This window comes from Dermacentor albipictus, chromosome 3, assembly GCF_038994185.2.
Source record: "Dermacentor albipictus isolate Rhodes 1998 colony chromosome 3, USDA_Dalb.pri_finalv2, whole genome shotgun sequence".
Lineage (NCBI taxonomy): Eukaryota > Metazoa > Arthropoda > Arachnida > Ixodida > Ixodidae > Dermacentor > Dermacentor albipictus.
In genome coordinates, this window is record NC_091823.1 from 91381164 (window position 1) to 91401330 (window position 20167).

Genomic DNA, 20167 nt, shown 5'->3' on the forward strand with positions numbered 1-20167 from the left:
CAAAAGTATTATTGGCCGTGCCTGACCGCCGACGTCGCCCATTATGTCAGAACATGCCGAGACTGTCAGCGACGTAAGACACCGCCGACAAGGCCAGCCGGATTACTACAGCCAATCGAACCTCCTTGCCGACCATTCCAGCAGATCGGGATGGACTTGCTGGGACCCTTTCCGACGTCAACAACCGGAAATAAGCGGATCGTCGTGGCGACAGACTACCTCACCCGCTTCGCTGAAACTAAAGCACTGCCGAAAGGTAGCGCAGCCGAAGTGGCGAAATTTTTTGTCGAAAACATCCTGCTTCGACATGGCGCCCCAGAAGTCCTCATCACCGACAGAGGAACGGCCTTTACAGCGGAGCTCACCCAAGCCATTCTGAGATACAGTCAGACAAGGCACAGGAGGACCACGGCCTACCACCCGCAGACGAATGGCCTTACGGAGCGGCTGAATAAGACCCTCGCCGACATGCTAGCGATCTACGTCGACGTCGAACACAAGACCTGGGATGCCGTCCTGCCATACGTAACATTTGCTTACAACACGGCGGTGCAAGAAACAACACAGATCACGCCGTTTAAGCTGGTTTACGGCAGGAACCCGACGACGACGCTCGACGCCATGCTGCCCCACGTCACTGACGAAGAGAATGTTGACGTCGCTAGCTATCTCCAGCGCGCCGAAGAAGCCCGACAGCTCGCCCGCCTACGGATCAAGAACCAACAGAGGACCGACAGCCGACACTACAACCTCCGACGACGCTTTGTTGAGTACCAGCCCGGCGACCGTGTTTGGGTATGGACCCCGATACGCCGGCGAGGACTCAGTGAGAAGCTGCTGCGACGCTATTTCGGACCCTACAAGGTCATCCGACGTATTGGCACACTAGACTATGAGGTCGCGCCAGACGGTATTTCGCACTCACAGCGGCGCCGCGCACGATCTGAAGTGGTCCACGTGGTGCGCCTTAAACCATTTTACGGACGCTGATGAACTTCCTTAGTTTATTGTTTTCTTTGCTACGAGTGCTTTTCTTTGTTACTTTCGTTTGTTTGAAGCATCGGGTCGATGCTTTTTAAGAGGGGGGTAATGACACGTGTACTTATGTTTATCGGGCAACCACGTTTCGCCGCTTAACAACTGTAATTGCAGAGCGAGGGACGCGCCTGCATGTATCCGACGTTTCTGGAAAGTTATCGACGCTTCTATCCGCGTGTCTGTTGTCGCCGAACCTTGTGCTATCAGATTTCATCGCGTGACACGAATGGTGTAGAACTTTATGGAAGACACGCGGGTACCATCAGTTAATCTGGAACATTCGACGACTGATCTATAAAAGCCGACGCGCTTGACTCGCTGATCAGATTTTCGACGATCGCCGACTGTGTTCGCCGCTATCGTTGTGCTTTAAGTGTAGCCTGTTTTGTGGGCACAGGTTCGCCCAATAAAAGCTAGTTTTGTCTTTCCCAGTACTGCTACTGTGTTCTTTCTTCACCGTCACTACCACGTGACAATATGCACTTGCGGTTCTTTAACGGGCACCCAGTGCACATCACACGAGATGTCTTTTTTTTTCTTTTTTTTTTCATTCCGCCCTTCATTGTAATGCGGCCACCAAGGTCGGGATCGAACCTACGACCTCGAGGAGCTCAGTAGCGCAACGTCATAGCCAATAAGCTACAGTGGTGGGTGAGGCATTTTTGACATTGTTAAGTCACTTACAAAGCAAAGCAGTCATCAACGCACGACGGCGACAAAACGACCACGACGGCGATGACGATGGAACAGAAACGATGCCGACGTAATATGACGATGACATGGACGACAAAGACGGCATGGAAACGACATTTCGTTGACTGAAACCAATGAGAGAGAGGTTGAGAATAACTGCTGAGCTAAAAGCCGCGCTGAGAACCACCACGCCTATACCTGACCAAAGATGTCTGAATCTGTGTCTTTACAGGCAAATAATTACGACACTGCCAAGGACCCGGCGACATTGAAATTCGGCCACTCTCATTTACAATTCACCTACTCTCTCTCTCTTCCAACTCTTATATTTGTATCTTTCCTAACTTTCCCATGAGAACAAGTCTCAGTGAATGTTACTTTAGAAAAATATGTCTGATAAAACTTGCATTAAAAACCATGAACCCAAGCAAAGTGCTTGGACTTTTCTTTCACCGGCGAAGATCGGCGGAAGTTCTTGCACCACTTCTTCAATTTTTTGGAGCTACATACTCAAGATCCACAAAGAAAGTTAGTGTTAAAATGAACATAAAAAAATCGTGCAAGAAAAATCCCTAATGCATTTTGTGTGGTCCTGCGCGATGCATTGACATTTGATAGATTGCGAATGAATGCGCCGTTCCAAGCCACTTTCAGGTCGCATTGTGCAAGTTTGATTTACCGTACTGTTCCAGCTGGCCTCGAGTCACTGAGCGCGTGTGCGGCTCCACAAAGCCTTCTAGTTTTGCTCTGAATAAACGCGCTCTTCCATGTCCACGATGCTTGAGAGCTGTACTTATACAGTTGTCGCCTGTTATTCCAGTGCTATGGCATTGCCAGCGGCCATATTCTTTCTGGCCAGCACTTAAAGAAATGCAGTTGTATAAAACAAGCAGGAAGTTGGAAGAATATACAATCACTCTCTGACTTATTGTCTAGGGGATTCAATTTGCTCACCACTTCATGAAAAAAAAAAGTAATTGGCACCTAGGATCTCCTGGGCACCACAGAATTCTTCGGGAAACTACATTTTGAGGAGCCATTTCAGATGGCTTTCTTTCTTTCTTTCTTTCTTTCTTTCTTTCTTTCTTTCTTTCTTTCTTTCTTTCTCTCTCTCTTTCTTTCTTTCTTTCTTTCTTTCTCTTTTGCTGAAAATGTTCTAAAGAGCATTTTTTTTCGATACAAGCACACCTATTTCCGAAAATACAAAGTGAAATTTGTAATTTCCGCAGTATTAAGCATGCATCACACAGGACACACTCGTGACTGTATCACTGACATCATTGAAACACCGGAGAGGCATATACAACGAATTTTTGACGTCAGAATTTCAGACTTGACGACTTTCAATTACGAACAATCAGGGTAGAAAATTCAACACTATACATGCGGAGAAGTTTTCTGGGCAATGAAGCGAAGGCTACAGAGCGAAATTACGTGAGTACTTCTGTTAAAGAATGTAGTCCCACAATTGCGCCAGTGCTTTATGCGCGAAAATTTTTTTAAAAACATGGCTTCATTTTCTACAGGAAGCCAGTTAAAAGAAGACGCAGTACACGAGTGATATATATATATATATATATATATATATATATATATATATATATATATATATATATGACATTTCGCGTTCTTGCACGTATGAGAACATCGCACAGTTTACGCCCACATAAAAGACAAAAGGGCGTCTCCGTCTTCACGTGAGCGTTCTTCACCTTCGGGCTCTTCCGTCGGCTCGCCACGGAAGCTTATGACGAATTTCACCCACAAATGGCTGGCAACGTACGGTATGCAACGTTTATGCAACAAATGGTATGCAACATTTATGCTGCGACCACGCGTGCCCATGCGGAGTTCACCACCGTCGCCATGCATAAAAGAATGAGCCAGGTGACCGCTGTGAGTGTGCGTTTCCCGAGTAGGATGAAAGCAGAGGCCCTTCGAGGTTCGCGGCTATCTCCAAAGTGGAGAAGACCTGACTTTACGCGGGGAACAAGCACCGAGAAAACTGGAAGGACGAGAATGCAACTGCATGACAGCTTCACACTCGGTGCCTTGGGACGCAAGGTGCCTCAACTCTCAGGCGTAACGAGCTACCTACGTTGGTGAAAATCGCTAATGATGTGTCAGCTGGTTCCGATATGCAGATGCCTGGTGTGAGCGAAAGGTCTGCGCGCAGACTGCTAAACGACATTGCAAGGCTACGCTTTGCGGAAGAGTAAATGGAACTCCCCTCTCTTGGAAAGGCAGTACATTATCGTGTGGCGCAGAATATACCTGCGGTCCATGCGGGAGATATGGAAGCAAGAAAGGTATGTTAACCAAGCGCTCGTTCATTACGCGTCACTCTGGGGAATATGGAGGGGCTGAAGTAGCTTAGAGCATAGCTTCTTAAAAAGCAACGCTTAAACGCTCGTTGTTGCTTTAAATTGTGTGCTTTTTTCGTCTTGCGACGCTGCCAATTTTTGTGGATTGGGAGACATTCGCTGACGAGTACGCTATATAATGAATAGTTATACCAAGTGTGCGTACCATTTTCATGGCAGGATTGTGCACTTCGTAAACGGGACATGGATAACTGCAGGACAAAAAAAAAAAGACGTGTGGGAAGACAACCATGTTGTGACACGGCAAGGCGCATTCCGACAAGGAATAACGAAGGGTCTTCGAGCTCCATCTGGCAAGGCTGGTCACCTCATTGTGCTCCACGCATGCAGCGAGAAGGGTCTCGTAAAGGGAGCGCGCCTCGACTTTCGTGCAAAGACGAGTGTTGGTGACTACAATTAAAAGATGGACGGTCACTATCTTGACAAGTGGTTTATAGAACAATCATTATTGCTGAACATTGAACCCGCTGGCAACATTGTCATGGACAATGCTAGTTCAGTTTGAACTAGCAGCTTGACCATAGCGTTCAGCTTGAAAAGGTGCCATGTAGATCCACTAGGAAAGGTCATATTCAGTCGTGGTTGAGAAGCAAGAACATTACTTTTTACACTGACCATATAAATGCGGAGCTGCTGGAGCTTGTAAATGAGCATAAGCAAAAGTATATTGGGTACAAAATTGACACCCTCTCCAAAGCAGACGGTCATGGTGTTTTAAGGTTGCCGCCGTATAGCTGCAAATTCAATCCAATAAAGCTACTTTGGAGCCAAGTGAAAGGGTTCGTGGCCCCAAATAACGCAACATTTAAGCTTGACAACGTACAACTTTGCATGCAGGAATTGACTTAGTCAGCGACGAAAACTACAGGCCGAATAGCGCTCATGTGGAAAGAATCGAAAGCTTATCATGGGACAGGGATGGCGAAATTGACTACAATATTCATAGCCTGATAATAGAGCTTGGCTCAGAGTCAAGTACAAGCTCTGAAGGTAGCGAAAGTGAGACAAGTGCCCGGGAAGAAATACCGTGAATGTTTTGCTTCTCTTTGTGTTTTATCTGGCAAAGGGCGCTTACAAACCAAACTTTTTTTCTCATTTTCATGACAGCTCTCTTCGCGCTCTCAATTTTGTCGACATTTGTTATTTATATTCATGTTCTCCTTTGTGTGCCGTAAAGACATTGTCTGCTGCTGACTGGAGGCGTCAAGAAAAATAAACAAAATTGCATGGAAGCTTCTCAAACATTACTCCCCCTGATAAACTCTTCATTTTGTAATCAGCTCATTGTACCTTCAGCCCACTATTTCAAATAGCACGAGTACATCAGCAGCATTTCCGTAGAAACTGATATATCCTTACTGAAACAAAGCGATATGTAAATCTGAGGCATGCACCACTTAATCGTGATCCACCCTACGACACAACTATCTACATAACCAAAGCTTTTTGGGTTGTTTCGCATGCTGTTCACGTAGTAATCTTGACCTGCCGTTTGCCCCCTACTACATAACACTAATTTCTGCTTTGAACCTCAACTTGGCTGACCGTATCTCCGTATCGCCGGCTTATTTCATCAAGTAAGCACAACTTCAACGTTAATAGTTCATTTTAATAAGCTTATATGAAGTTACACAACAAGAAATAAGTCTTATACTTTACACACTTTCCCCAAAATACCACAGTGGTATTCGCCGTGGTTCTAGCAAAAAAAACGAGCACGCAAATACACGACAAACTCGAAGCGTTGTACCAGAACTTGGACATGGAAGTGCAGGTGCTGCCTGCATATCTTAGTATAAATAGAAAATTTGCATACGAGTTTCCTTCGCAGCCCTGCTGGGACCACCGCGAGTCGCTCCGTTTGTATAATCACAGTATTTTATTCACGAAAACGGATCATTCCGCTCTGGTGCTTGAATTCTCTTCATCCCTTATCCTTCGATCCGTTATACAGAGCGATTGCCATTTACTCAGTATGCGCTCCAGCGCATTCTTAGCATCACGTGATCACGTTTGAGAAATCTCAAGCGAATGTGAAGGTAGTACGCAGGTACAGTCGTTTCTCCGGAGACGGGATCCCTTCCTTTTCAATGCCTGGCTTCCCATCGTTCTCATTTCACGCAGCTATCCGCACTCTCCGCATATACGCTTTAATGAAATGTACAAGGAACGCAAATCATTGTTAAACTACTAATATTCACGCATAACACTCATGCAAGACTCGATCTAGGACCAATAGCGAATAAATATTTTGAGCGTTCCGTAGCCTTTAAACAATATCCGTATTTTGTTTTCACAGCTTTATCATAACTATTTTCTTCTGCCGAATATCGGCCCTGTCCTCGAGGTAAAATATTGAGGTTTCTGCTCACCTTGCGGCATTTGCATTCAATGAAAATAATTCTCCTTCAGTTTACTGCAGGTATTTATAGCAAGGACTAGTACTTCTTCGGGAATGAAGCTGGTTATGCCCAACGGCCTGTAAGATATGTATTTCCCCCAGCTTTCATCCTAGCTAGAATACTAGTTGCAAGCGAAAAACTGTCGATGTGTATTCCTATTTCTTTAGGCATCACTGAACAAGTGCATAGCTAAGGCTTAATCGTTTTGCGTATACGCCTTGTTTCTAACGACTTTCCCAATAGCAACAACGTATACAAAGACACATAAATGTCAAGCGACCGCACTAAAATTATGATGCCGTGAGACAGCCGTCATGTGAAACGCTGACATTGTCTCAAAGGGAAAGGATATTGTCGTTGTCAGTGCCCATCGAATGGACTGAAATAAGCGCGAGAAAGAGATGACGTCGATGAGGATAGCAATAGGGGCTTGTTGGTATGGCATATCTTATTTTGTTATAGCGCAAGCTTGACACGGACAACAGATGGCACATCTGGCACACACAGCGCTGTGTGTGTCAGATGTGCCTTTTGTTGTCCGTGTCAAACTTGCGCTATAACAAAATAAAAAAAGATGACTTCGAGCGATAGAGACAAGCAGTACTCGCGACGTCAAGCAAATCACTGAAGTAACCAATCAATGAACGATGCAGAAAAGTGCAACCATAGCTGTTTCGCAATACTATACTCGATGAGATGGTTGTGTCCATAATGTAACGGCTGCAAATGAAATTACCAGTTATGATCGTTTATTTTTCGTTTATTTACGTTTCCTCTTGCGTACTATTGCTCTTTTGGTAGATCATCATCGACTTTGCAGCCTTTCCAGTAACAGTGTCTGCCGAATGTGTCACACATTTAGCTTGGTTTTAACGCCTCACGAAATACATTCTAGATAAGACCATCGCTATGCGTCGGCTCGGCTTCTCTCAGTGTGTCTCAGCTCAACAGTTCAAGAGTAATAAAGCCATACTCTCAGTGATACAATCTCCGGCGTCCGCCGAATGTGGAACTCGCTTTCTAGCGCCATTTTATACGGTTGGCCATTTTTACACCCGTCGTGATCTGGGAGAGAGATTCGGCCGTTGTGACGGGCATAGCGAGCGAATGAAACTTAAATGTCGACGGCCCAATCTCGGTTCCTAGCGCCAGCAAGTCACAGTAACAGAAGAAAAAAAGTTTTCTCCCTATAACCTCGGTCGTCTAAGCGTATGCAAATTCTTGAGGAGATAACTCTCCGTGCATGCGTCGCTCCCGGGAGAAATCGACGGCGGGGGTGCCAGGGGAAGCTGGCGCTGCACTCCGCGTTCGGAGCCCTGCCTGGAACCCACTTATCTTTTTTTTCAAGAACGTGCGCTGAAACTTACGCAAAATTTACGTGGCTAAGCATGCCCTTTCTTTGTCTGCCGACGCAAAAGATAAAGCCTGTTCAGTGTAAATAAAGGCAGCACCCTCGTCATACGAATTAATACCTTTGAGGAGTATAAAAGGTAATACTGGAATGTGATCACCCAACGTTACATGCTTGAATAGGAGTTTGTTGCTGTTGTAACAACCTACTGTTCTAACAAAACATCTAACAATGTATTTTTGACAATTCTATACCGTAAAGAGGAAACGTTCCTTCACGCGCGTTTGTCGCCCCATGTGCATTCCGCTTAGCTGGACTTGTTTGTGCTTTATAAAACCGGAAACAGAGCTTGGGAACAGAAAGCCAACCTGCCCCGTCCTCCCACATACTCTCACACGCAAATAAGCACAAAATAAAAAAAGGCACGCACACGCTCGCACAATTGCGTCGGGAGTCTACGTAAGCGTAGCGCAAGCATATTCCAAGAGTCGCTTTACCTAAGAATGCAATCGACAGGATGCATTCTATTCACCGAGGCTCATTAAACATCGTAAGGGAGAAAAGGGGGGCTCAAGAGTTCGTTCCCGCGAATGAAATGCTTCTCTTTTTACACTTTCCAGACTGATAAAATAAACTTGAAGGTGCCCTAGCCAATTCAACAACAGTCGGAAAAAAAGAACGCGAGAAATCACATCCGCACATTTTGAATAGGTCGTTCCGGAGATTGTGGCTTGACTGCGTTCGACCTCATTCGCCGCCTTTCATTTTCTCCCGCCCCCAAATGAACAGTGAGCGTGAACTGTGGATTGCAGTTTCCAGAAATGGGCACGCGTTCTTTTCTCGAATGCACATATGACACACTTGGCAAATACAGAAGAAAAAAAGTCGTTCCTTCGGTAAATGAAGTTCCGAGTTCCGCTTATCTTCCGCGCTTGCAATCGTACTTTGTGTGGCGCTCCTGTTCCAAATGAATAATAGGGCCAATATACAGTGAAAGGCAACGAAATCACTTGGATTATCCAACGTCCAAATCACCTTTTACATAATTTAGGAGCAGTGGCAAATCCAGGCTTTCCGCTTCATTGTTCAGCCCAAAATCTACTCAGCGCTCAAGTGATAAAAACGTCAATGAGAAAAGTAAGGTTTCTTCCTTACAAAATTATACGAATAGGTCAAGCGTAATAGCCGAAATGTTTCCGCAACCTGCAAAACTACGAGAAATGGTATACAGCACTTTCATAACAAAGTTTGGTGATCAGGTAACGTAGCGAGGCTAACCTGCATTTGAGTAATTTCCGGAGCAACAGCTACGTACTTCGAGTGGCTACTGGGCACGAGAGCCATCCATATTTTTTTCATCAATGGACTCATGTCTAGCGAGAACAAATTGTTTGAGGGAAAAAAACGTAACGGTAATGGAATTGAAGCTTGTACAAAAAGCACAATTTAAGGATCAACGCTTGCGTTACACGAACTTGAACTGAAGCTGCGAAATGCGTACTGTTAATAGCAATTGAAAATTTTGCCGGTCATGCTTTTGCTTTCCGAATAAATTGGTTAACGGGCTTAATCACGACCCGCTGAAATCTTACATATCGATGGCAATATCACATAGTGTGATCATGTAGGAAGTGCAAAAATCTCAGTGCTCAAAGCAGATGGTAGTACGAATTTTGTGAATGCAAGCAATTCTAGCCCGTACAGGGCTGTCCGATTCAAACGACGCAGTAGCGGTCGGTGTACCACCGGGCCAGTTCAACGTTGCCTCCGAGTAGGTACAGCTGGCTCATGTTAAAGGCTATCTCCCGCCGCAGATCGAACACCTCTGGCACCTCCTGCACAGCCGGTGGTGCGGCGAGCGCCCGTTGGTACATGTGGAGCGCCAGGTGCAGGACGCCCAGCTCGTGAAGAGCGCGGCCTACGTTATAGAGAGCCTCCTGGCAACCGCTGCCCCGTGCGACCAGGTAGCGGCCCAGGAAAGCCATCCCCTGAGTGGCCAGCCAGTGATGGTTCTCTGAAACCCTCTGGTTTGCCAGGTGCACCAGGGAGATGCCGGCGCAAAGCAGCAGCATTGGTTCCTCCTCTCCAACCTGTTTCAGCAGTTCCGTATATTCCGCCAGAGCGTGCCTATAGTTTGCCGAGAGAAAAGCATTGTGTCCGTTGAGAAGCTTCAGCGGCACGCTGTTCTCGTGCTTGTAGAGTAGCCGGAGGTAGAAGCCCTTCTTGCGGTACGCCGGCATTTGCTCCGCCACGAGGCCCAGCAAGTTCCACGCGCGTACTTGCTCCGGATGCTTGAGCACCATGGCACGGACGAGGGGGAAGCTGTGCTCTACATGGTACGGGTCCTGGTAATGGGCAAGAAAACTTAGGAACTCCAGCTCCTCAGTGCTCGTCGCGTCCCTGTTGAACAGGGGCGACACAAGGACTTCCGTGGCAACCTGCCTGAGATCGTCCATGCGGCCACTTTCGTACAGCGCTCGGTACAGCTCGAGGAAACACGCCTGCAGTTCGTCGAAAGAAACACCGCTCTCCATTGGAAGCCAGCCTGTTGTGAATCCGCGTTCCTCGTGCAGATCGCGAAGTGCCTTCATGCGACCCAAGTGAGTAGTGTTAAGGTACACTGCGTCGTATTCTTCGACGGTGCAGACAGACAAACAGTGAGCCTGCACCAACATCATAGCCGCCTCGATGAAAGCCTCGCGCGGTCCAGACTCCCACAGTAGGTGCGCCCTACAAAGCAGCACGGACGCCGAGTCCTGCTGCTGTTCCGGTGTGCTGTTGTTGGTGTCCTGCAGATGTCGCGCGTCTGTGGCGAGGCAGCTGATGGCACGCTGCCGGTGCCCCTGCGCGTCTAACAACTGGCCCAGGGAGAGGCGCGCCTGCGCATGGCGCGGTGCCAGCTCGCACGTGCGTTCGTACGCCCTGGTTGCCTCCCCGTATTCGCCCAGTCGCTGCAGGCATTCTGCATACCGGAACCAAACAGCCGCCCGCCCATAGTTGCGAGTGCGCACAAGGACGCGCAGAAGAGCTCGAGCATCGTGCTCGAAGCCTTTTTCCATGAAGGCCTCCGCCACGTCCAGCAGAAAGCCACCCTCTTCTTCGGGGTTCAGTTCTTGCTGCAGCTTCCCCACCAGATCCATCACGAGGTGCCGAGCGCCCAGATGTATTAGACACATCACTAACTTCGTCCTAATGCCAACGGGAAGCTCAACTGGCACTAGGCATCTGTCGAAAGCGACTAGGGAGTCGGCGAGTAGCTCTGCGGATATCGTCTCGTGCCCCTCGGGCAGTGGCAGCAGCTCAACTCCGCAGAGGTTGTGAAGCAGCAGCAGCGCCTCTGAGTGCATTTTGAGTGCCAGTTGTATCTCCAGCAGCGTGGTGATATATTCAGTGGGGACGTGCGTGGGGAACTTAGTGGCGACGTTTAGGAGCACTCGCGCAGCTCCAGCCAGGTTGTCCCGCTTACGGTAGACGGCCACGAGGCGTCGCGATAGCTGCAGGCACTCGGCCGGTTCCTCCATTCGGCGGGCGAGGGCTGCGCATGAAACCAGGGCCCGGCGCTCGTCTCCCAGCTGCTCGTACAGCGCACATAGCCAGCGCCGCAGCTCCAAGTCGCGCGGGTCTGCGCGCAGTGCCTTGACGAGGCACGAAGCTGCTTTACGCACAAGACCCTGCTCCAGGCAAAGCTGCGCCAACCGGCTCCACTCGCACGCGTCCTGTGGGCCCAAGTATGCCGCGATCAGGGCGAACTGCAGCGATCGGCTGGGCTCATGCAGTTCCTCGTAGACAATGGCGAGCGTCTGGTAGGGAAGCGGCGAAGTGGGTGCCTGCCGCACAACTTCCAGGCACATCTTGACGGCATCCTCGTGACTGCCTCGCGCGAAGCACACGTTCGCCTCGCCCATTAGTCCCTGAAGATAGCGTGGCAGTTTGCGAACGTCCCGTTTTTGTGGGAGCTGATCCTCGCTGACGTCGTTTTCCAGCGAGTCATCCTCTTCGGAGTCTTCGTCCTCAGACGCGAAGAAGGAGTCCGCGGTCCCTGTCATCTTGTCGAACGGGATCTCTGCATCGGTACAATTAGTGTAGAGCCTTTCGTTATGCCCTCCGATATCGTCCGTATCAGTCGCGTCACTGTCTTCCGATATGTCTGGCGTCGTGCAGCAGCTAACCGAGCTTTCCGACGACGTGTCATCGTGAAGCAGGCCACCTTGCTGCAGATTCACCTCTAATGCCCTGTATTCATCCCGCTGATCGTCGGTGATTTCACCGAGGATGGTCTTGAACGGATCCGTCTCGTCTGCCATCGCCACTGCCTGGTTGCCAGCTACGTTTCAAATCACAAAGCCCCGGCGAACTGTTCTCTTCTTCTTACTCTTCCAGTGCCCACACATGGAAGCACCCTCGAGACGGGCTAGCCATATATCTAAAGAAAAACAAAAATATGCAGATCCAACGCACATGTAAGAAAATAATTGAAGCGAAACTTTAGTAAAGGGGTTAAATAAATATTTTGCAAATAAGGATGATGCCCACAATGTCGTTTATTTTCATGCTAGGCTACGTGTAATGACATGTCAATATTTATTTTATCTAACTCAAAGGTCACAACTCTATTCTTATCCTATAGTTATATTTATGCACTGCATCACTCACAATTAGTTATGCCGAAATAAAAACTCTTAACTCAGACGGGTGCACATTGCGAGATGATGATGATGATGATGATGGTGGTGGTGGTGGTGGTGGTGGTGGTGGTGATGATGATGATGATGATGGTGGTGGTGGTGGTGGTGGTGGTGGTGGTGGTGGTGGTGGTGGTGGTGGTGGTGGTGGTGGTGATGATGATGATGATGACGATGACGACGACGAGGACGACGACGACCTTAAATTCTTTGGCAAATATGTCGATGCCAGACGACGTATGATGCCTGTCGGGGGAATGGCCGGTGATTACAGGTGTATGCACAGAGAAGTACGACAAATATCTAGCTACATTCAAGGATTCTGTTTATGTCATGTCACAGTGGCACATACTCATTTTGCAGCATCGGCAAAAACGGGCACACACCCAGTGGTACATAACAAATGGCTAAATAAAAATAAATCAATCTGTTAATTATTGTCACTTCTAATATTTGCATATGACTACGTAATATCTCATCCTTAATTTTAAAAATTCAATTTAAGGTTTCTTCCCTTTTTACCTACTGCCGCCCGATTCATGACCCATCCCCCGTGGTGGGTTGAGCCATAGCAATAGTCACAAACTAAATCAAACCAAACCCGTCTCATAGCGTCCAATATCCGAAGAAAGAGAACGATGATACTTTCTCTTAGACAGGCTACTTCTGCGAGAAGCATCTCTGTCTCCTGCTTCCTGTACACCGTAACAATATAATTCACCATTACCTTAACAGGTCGGTGTGCTTTAGAGATACCTGTAAGCCGGCATTTTATGTACAGGTTTAATGTAGGAATGCATTTTTCTTTTTGTTACTCGGAACAAACGTGTGCATACTTACACTATATATAAGACCGTTCGCAAGTACTTTCATTCGGAGCATATATAAGGTTTCTATATAGATCGACAAGTATATCCGCCGAAATTCTGAGCAACCCAGGTGCAGCCCCGCCAAGCGGCAGGGAAGGTAGGCCAAAAAAAGAAAACCTCGCTTGTGTAGAAAACCTGGCACGTATCCTCATTTTTCTTTCTTGTAGGCGCAATGTACTCCCGGCCAACGCTCGGCCATACACAGCTACACATGGTCCTTTCCCTGGTAACCATGGTATGGCTTGGCATTAACTACATCCTAGTAATGGTGGCGAAAGCCTGTTAGACCTAGGGCGCTATTCAGAACGCCGTCACTTTTGCGCCATATTGTCAAATTCCATGCTGCTTGCTTTTGAAGCCAGGTAATGCAGCCACCCTACTAACTAGTCAAAGCAGTCCGCATGGCGAATTTGTCTATGTGCGGGAATTTCACGATATCCGGAATAGTGCCACAAAAATTTGTCAGAAAAGTGTGCTGCGCGCCATGATCCCTGTATCGTGCACTGCTCGCAGACACGAGCCGCGGGTCAGGGTTAAATGCGCACTGGAATCACCCAGCACTCCTCTCAATCAGCATGCCCATTAAGCAGAACGTATGCGTGCCGAGGCCCACAGTTTATCGGCTAGTAAGAAGGAAACAGGCCAACAACACACGATTTACATTTACAAGAACTGTCAATTACACAGGCAACCTCTGTCAGTAGTTGCGCTTGATGGCCTCAGATATGACGCCCGTTTATCATGAAGATATGACTTAACTTAGATGGGGAAAGACGAGGTCGCCTTGAAGAACCAACAACATTCTTGCGTATATTAATAAGCTTGCCGGATCTAATGTACTTTCTTGTACAGCGTCAAGTGAGCGGACCCTATAGTTTTCTATAGTATTGTCGCGTTATACTACGGCAGCAACTAATAATATTATTCAAAAGGAAGCCTATAGACTGTCAAGCCGACACCATTGTTTTCGTTAACGATTCGGGTATTCGTCGTCCACCACACTCAGCGGCTCAGTTCGCATCGTCGTCCTCATCTTCGCAGCACCGGCAATTAAAGGCCACAAGTCGGCCACCAACACCGCTGACACGAAATAGGCTTCCACACAAATGGCATGTCAGGTGCAAGAACGATCCGGCTCGCTGTTTGAACATTCAACGAGCACATTTGCTAAGTGTAAAGTTCAGCTAGGCTAACATCTCCAGCATATCATAAAAGCTTGTTTTTTTTTCTCTCTCTCAGCGCAGTTCAACCGATGACGTGTTAACACAATTCCCGAATAGAAATTGTGAGTGGAAGAAATTGTGAGTGGAAACATTGAAGTTGTGAGTGAAGTGAAATTGCATGCACAAGTGGAAGAGAGCGTAAAGCGTGTTCCAGAAGTGAAAATGCACCGGGCCCTCAGAATCATACGACGCTATTATGACTACGGACGCTCGAGTTCCACTACAGCTCTCGTTAGGCCTAAATCCGTCTGACGGTGTATAGAAATGGTTTGAGCTATAGTGATAGGTCATCGCTAGCACGTTATGGTCCTGATTATAGGAAACTAGTGAGACCCAACTGCTTATTTTCAAAGACTGGTTTACTATTTCTAAAGTATAGCGACGATGGTGTTTTCTGAGAGAGGTGGAATCTATGGATGCAGCGATATTTTTCCGCTGTGTAAGTAGCCTGCCCAAAATCTCGATTAGGGGCTTCAGCGCAAATTAGGTCTACGGCCACAGCCTCCCTTGACCTTTTCGCGGATGCTCATTCTAAAAGACTGTAGCAACATCGACATCGAGGAAGATGAGTAGAACGGCGGCTGGCTAGGGACCGGCCATCGCCTAGGAAGCGAAGCGGACAGGTGACTTAGACCACAAGCAGCCGGCGAGAGGGCTGGGAGATCTATCCGCCAAGCAATGACCGTCAGCGATGGGGCCTTCTGTTCAGTAAAAATATGCTCCTATTTATTGTTGCTCATCTTCATCACTGGTTTTGCATGCCAAAAGACAATTAATTTCAATGCGCGCGAATGCCTTGTACAAAACCGCCTAACAATGCGATTAGCATTCTTGAGGTACTTTGTGCACTTTCCTGGGTCGATCGGTGGGTCTGCCTGTAGTCTGTCACCGTTATTACGCCAACTTGGGTCATAGGATATTCCATGGTCTAATGGGTATAGCACTTCGGGCTGATCCGCAGAACAACATGGATCACTGTGTATGTGGCACTTGGTATGAGCCAATCTTCATAGAACTTCTTTGACGCCACCTTCGGCCGCTGGGTATTTGCCGCTCTTTAATGCCACTCTTTAACGCCAACTTGGGTCACTGTGTATGGGCCAGTGAATATGCGCCGCTTTACAATGAGCTTCCTTGATGCCAACTTGGGTCGTTGTGCGTGTGCCAATATATGTGTGTGCCGCTCTTCAACAAACCTATTTGGCGCCAACATCAGTCTCTGGGTATGTGTCAGTGGGTATATATGTGTCGGTTGGTATGTGCCGCTCTTCATTGAAAAAAAATCACTTAAAGTTCATCCGGTGCTGGGCGGGATGGACCCACGTCTCATATATTTAGGCTACCTTGCCTGAATTCCCACACGTGTCACGCGCCAGGCGCGAACTTCGCGTCGGCACCGCTAGATGGTGCAGAGTGTCCAGCAGGAAACGCGAGGGAGGAGCCCAGCTGCACACTCGCCTCATAAATGACGCGTCTCTGCGGTGGCGTTACGGTGGGTGGCTGCATTGATTCATTGCTAATCGCATTAACGTCGGCATTCATCGCGAGAGGAGTTCTAGCATAATTATTCCATTTACATTTAAGTGCTTAGCAATGCCTCCTCTGGAGGAAGATTAAAAGAGACGCTTTCTTTGGTCGCGCTTTATGAGTGAAAGCATTACTGCTTCACAACAAATAAGCTTATACAGACTGCAGCTCACGAGAGCATATCCATGTCTAGAATACGGATATGCAATCCCGGACTGCGTGCGCGACGTGCTTAGAATGCAGCATCCTCGAAGCACGGCACGGGGGTGTGCTGTAATCTCTTGCATAGTGATTGTCTCTGGCATCGCATTAGTTCTTCCTCTTGTTTACGCGGCGGCGGTTGTTTTCTGAAAGTAGAAGTCGCAATCTCGTTTGTGCCTTCCCGATCCTCACTTTTCGCGTTATTCAAAAAAGGGTTTCGAGCTCCCTTGTGCTTTGATCTCCTTGTTTGCTCAGTAAAGTGCGCGTGTTTAGCTAAGACAAACAAACATCTCGGGCGCTACTTTGTACATACATTTCAGTCTTTCAACAGAGGAGTTGTGTCATCAAAGCTTTCGTTCTTTCTTGTGCTTCTGTCTTCAATCTCGACAAGTACGCAACTACAGAAGATGTGTTTCTTTTTATGCAGATATTTCTTTTTTTAAAGAGAGGCTGTGAGCGTAACTAACATGGCGTTCTTGTAGAGGTCTTTCTAGGTGAGACGGACGAACTTTGCCGCGAATAGCGTGAGTTTCCGAAAGCTAATAAAGATTTTTTTATTTACTTTATTTTCACAGTCGTGTTAGTGGTTGTTTATATGGCAAACTTGGAGGCACTCACATTTTAATGCAACCTTATTTTTTAATCTTAAGAATCGCAACTAATTCGAGATATTCGTCAATGATTTCGACGCTCAATCCGGGCAATATTGAAACAGATCCCACCGGGAGCGTGAAAAATACCACTCCGCTATTACATCAGAAAGAAAGAAAAAAAACCCGCGACGAAAAGCCTGACGAAGTTAAAAACCGACCGTCCCAAGCAAATATCACCCCGTGCTGTATCAAAGTTTTGCGGCGAAATGCCATAGTTCAAACTGTCACACGCTTGGTCACGGGGCGTTTCCCTTTGCCGTAGCAGAGGGGGGTGCTCGGTTTTGATATTTCCTGGATCAAGCGTAGAAATTCGATAAATATATCTAATTAGGTGCAATTTCTTTGGACAAAAAGGTGGTACAGTAAAATGTGACTGCCTCTAAGTTTGCCATACAGACAGCTGCCACCAAGGCTTTATGAGAAAATTTATTGAACACATTTTTTTTAATTAGTCTCCTGAAACTCAGGTTACAGGAAACGGTCCACACCGTGAAATCCTACGTGAGTGATAAGGGACTCGCGTGTCCACCGCATAAATCCGAGTTGATCCTCCTGCGCGGATTTTGCGGCAGGCAGAACATTAAGGACCCCCCACCCAATATCACTATCCCCTTGAGCAAACAGCCTATCCTCGAGGTCCCGATGACCAGGGTTCTAGGTCTTCACATTCGAAACACCGGATGCAATGCGGAAACACTTAGTCCACTGGAGAGCAAAGTCTTGCAAACCCTTAGACTCACCACCGGGATAAGCAATAAGTATGCGGGCATGAAGGAGCTGAACCTGCTTCGGCTGGTTCAGGCCTTCGTACTTAGCAGAGCTACTTAAATACTACCGTATACCTCCGCTTCATACGGGCAGAGGGGACCAGGGTCGATACGCTGCTGCGGAAAGTGCACAAGACGGCTGCTGGTCGCCCCGTACGGACTCCCTCAGCCAAGCTCTTTGCTCTATAGGACTCCAGAACACATTGGGCAAGATGGTCGAGGCGAATCTCACGGCGCAATACGAAAAGTTATCTCAAACCCTGGCAGGCGTTGCATATTGCAATCACTCAGTTCAGCCCTTGGGCGCGGCCGGGCAGTCACCATTGAGGGTATGAGCCATCATGCGTTGCATATTGCAATCACTCAGTTCAGCCCTTGGGCGCGGCCGGGCAGCCACCATTGAGCGTATGAGCCATTTTTCATTGCTGCGCGTCTCATGTGTGGGTCTATTCTCATTTAGGTTTGCTATGTTTGTTATTAAGTTGCTTCTATTTTTATGGGTTGCGTATTGCAATCACTCAGTTCAGCCCTTGGGCGCGGCCGGGCAGCCACCATTGACCTTTAATTAGCGCAACCACGTGACGTGACGTCACGACAGCTGGAGGAAAAGCTGGGCCCCAACTCGCGCAATATGCAACGCATTCTTGGCTTAACCAAGCTAAGCCTGGCCATTATTTTTTAAGGTTCATCTCTGACTGCTACCTCCTCCCTAACTGACCAGTGTGGACGAAGCTGTTCGTCCGTCTTTAGGACTCGAGTTCTCAGTCGCTTGGCCATGAGAAGTTGAGCACGGCTCAAGTCACTCACCCCAGCTGTGTTTCTATAGCTTAGAAAGGCCATGTAAGGAGCTTTCGCCTTACGGAGGAGGTCTTTCACAGGGCAAATCATTCTTTCCGCCTCCCCATGAGACTGTGGGTAATAGGGGCTACTGGTGATGTGGTGGAAGCCATAGGAGACAGCAAATGCGGCGAATTCGCGTGAAGGGTGGACCATTGTCAGACCTTACCAGGTGCTGTCACCCATGTCGCGCAAACAGGCTTTTAAGCACGTCAATGACCACTTGAGCTGTTGTGCTCTTTAGTGGCACCACCTCCGGGTACCGGGAATAGTAATCTACTGCAATTATGAAGGTTTGGCAGTTAAGGTGAAACAAGTCCAGGCCAAGACATTCCCAGGGACGGGGTAGGTTGCTAGGGAGGTGTGGTTCCGCTGGATTCACTCGCGTAAGGGCGCATTCTTCGCAACTGGTGACGAGAGAGGTGATCTCAGCCGCTATGCCCGGCCACTATACAGATTCACAAGCGAGGGCCTTTATGCGACTTATGACTTGATGTCCTTTGTGTAGAATCATCAAGATTGCTGGTCTCAGTGATGAAGGGATAGTGAAGCGAGTGCCCTTGAAAAGATCATCACAAACGCAAAGTTCATCCTTCACTGATACACACTCTGATGCGTGAGAAGGCATCTTTGACTTATTAGGCCAGCCCGTGATGGCGGAAAGAAATCAGCACGCTGCACTCTCCATCACAGCTTTGGGCTTTCCTGATATCCTGTATGTTAACAAGAAGCACATCTGAAGCGAAAGCTACGACTTCTGGAGGAAAAAATCCCACAGTGCCTACTGAACGCACCTTGGGAGGGGTGCAAGACAATGCATCAGCTGTAGCCAACAATTTCCCAGGTACGTACATCATCTGGAACTGATAGGGAACTGTCTTTAGCCTGAGTTTTTGCACCTTTGGAGGAAGCACATCAAGTTCCATCTTGCCAAACAGTGACACGAGAGGAAGGTGATCAGTTTCTACAGCAAGAGTCGCCAAGAGTTGAGGCAACAGTCAAACAGGAAGGAAAAGCGAAAATTAAGAAATTTAACCATTGTTTATGAAAATATCACATCATATCATCATATCAACGTCTTTTTATTAAAAAGGAAGTAGAGAAAACGCTGCCGGAAGTGCAGAACAATTCTGTGTATTTTGAATGACACTTCTACAGTTATCAGTCGAGTCGCCTGACAGCCGCTCCTCTGCTGTGCTCATGTAGGTGTTGTTACAGCCTTCCGCGGTGGACGCAGTACGTCTAGAACCGCAGCGTCCTGCGCTCTACGCGGTTGTACGGGACTGGCGGCTACGCATCACTACGCATCTTCCCAAATAAAATACGAGTGTAGGTTTTGGCACTCGGTAGAGCAGTAAACGAGGGATCCAAAAGTACGATGATTGTACCGCATATATATATATATATATATATATATATATATATATATATATATATATATATATATATGTATTTATATATATATTTACATATATAATTCTTCCAGAGCCAATTCAAAAAACGCAACTATAGGCGGACACAACTTCAGTCTGCAGTGAAG

At 47.5% G+C, this 20167-nt stretch overlaps 1 protein-coding gene across 1 annotated transcript; it reads right to left on the minus strand.

Annotated features, from left to right (window-relative positions):
- Positions 1 to 8674: 8674 nt before the first annotated feature.
- LOC135902943 (general transcription factor 3C polypeptide 3-like) lies at positions 8675 to 12238 on the minus strand. The gene has a single exon (XM_065433280.2). It carries the CDS (start codon positions 12170 to 12172, stop codon positions 9584 to 9586), a length of 2589 nt encoding a protein of 862 aa, XP_065289352.2. The 5' UTR covers positions 12173 to 12238; the 3' UTR covers positions 8675 to 9583.
- Between the last annotated feature and the right edge of the window lie 7929 nt (positions 12239 to 20167).